Source organism: Merops nubicus, unplaced genomic scaffold, assembly GCF_000691845.1.
Source record: "Merops nubicus isolate BGI_N331 unplaced genomic scaffold, ASM69184v1 scaffold35758, whole genome shotgun sequence".
In the NCBI taxonomy this organism is placed as follows: domain Eukaryota; kingdom Metazoa; phylum Chordata; class Aves; order Coraciiformes; family Meropidae; genus Merops; species Merops nubicus.
The window spans coordinates 5666-6294 of record NW_008626962.1 but is presented as its reverse complement, the minus strand read 5'-3'; the positions used below and the strand labels follow the sequence as shown (position 1 = coordinate 6294).

Here is a 629-nt window from a genome sequence, read left to right as displayed (position 1 = left end):
GCACCGGCAGCGTCAAAGGCTTCCTCAGCCAGGACATCGTCATGGTGAGCAGCTGCCCGGGACCTGCTGCCTCCACTGATGCCCACATGTGCTTCTGCTCCTCCATATGAGCGTCCCCCATCCAGTCACCCAAGAGTAGGGGGTTTTGGGGGGGGGATTTAGCCCCTCAGCTCCCTGCAAGGACGCTCGTGTTCTTCCCCAGGTTTCGGACATCCCCATCATCCAGGTCTTCGCCGAGGCCACTGCTCTTCCTGCCTTCCCCTTCATCTTTGCCAGGTTTGATGGGGTGTTGGGGATGGGCTACCCCAGCCAGGCCATCGATGGCATCACCCCTGTCTTCGACCGGATCCTCTCCCAGCAGATCCTCAAGGAAGATGTGTTTTCTGTCTACTACAGCCGGTGGGTCTTGTGGGGAGCAGGCAGTGGGGCTGGGGAGGGGTCTGTTTGCCAGGGTTTGTATCTCATTTGCCAGGGTTTGTATCTCAGGACTGGGGAAGAGCCACAGCTGGGGCTGCTGGGCCTGGGGTGGGGTGGAGGGTGTGGGTACGTGAAGGATGCCTGGAGGAGCTGGGGTGGAACGAGGCAGCAGGAGGGGCAGAGCCAGGTGGATGCCTGTCTGGAGCTGCTGG

General features: G+C 61.2%; 1 protein-coding gene across 1 annotated transcript in view; it reads left to right on the top strand.

Annotated features, from left to right (window-relative positions):
* Positions 1–5: 5 nt before the first annotated feature.
* Positions 6–629, top strand: part of REN (renin) — a gene marked incomplete at its 5' end in the record, with an annotated part of 3278 nt that continues 2654 nt past the window's right edge. The window contains 2 exons of the mRNA XM_008946172.1: positions 6–44; positions 203–399. Of these exons, the coding sequence (XP_008944420.1) occupies positions 6–44; positions 203–399 (236 nt within the window). The remainder of the gene's footprint in view (positions 45–202; positions 400–629) is intronic.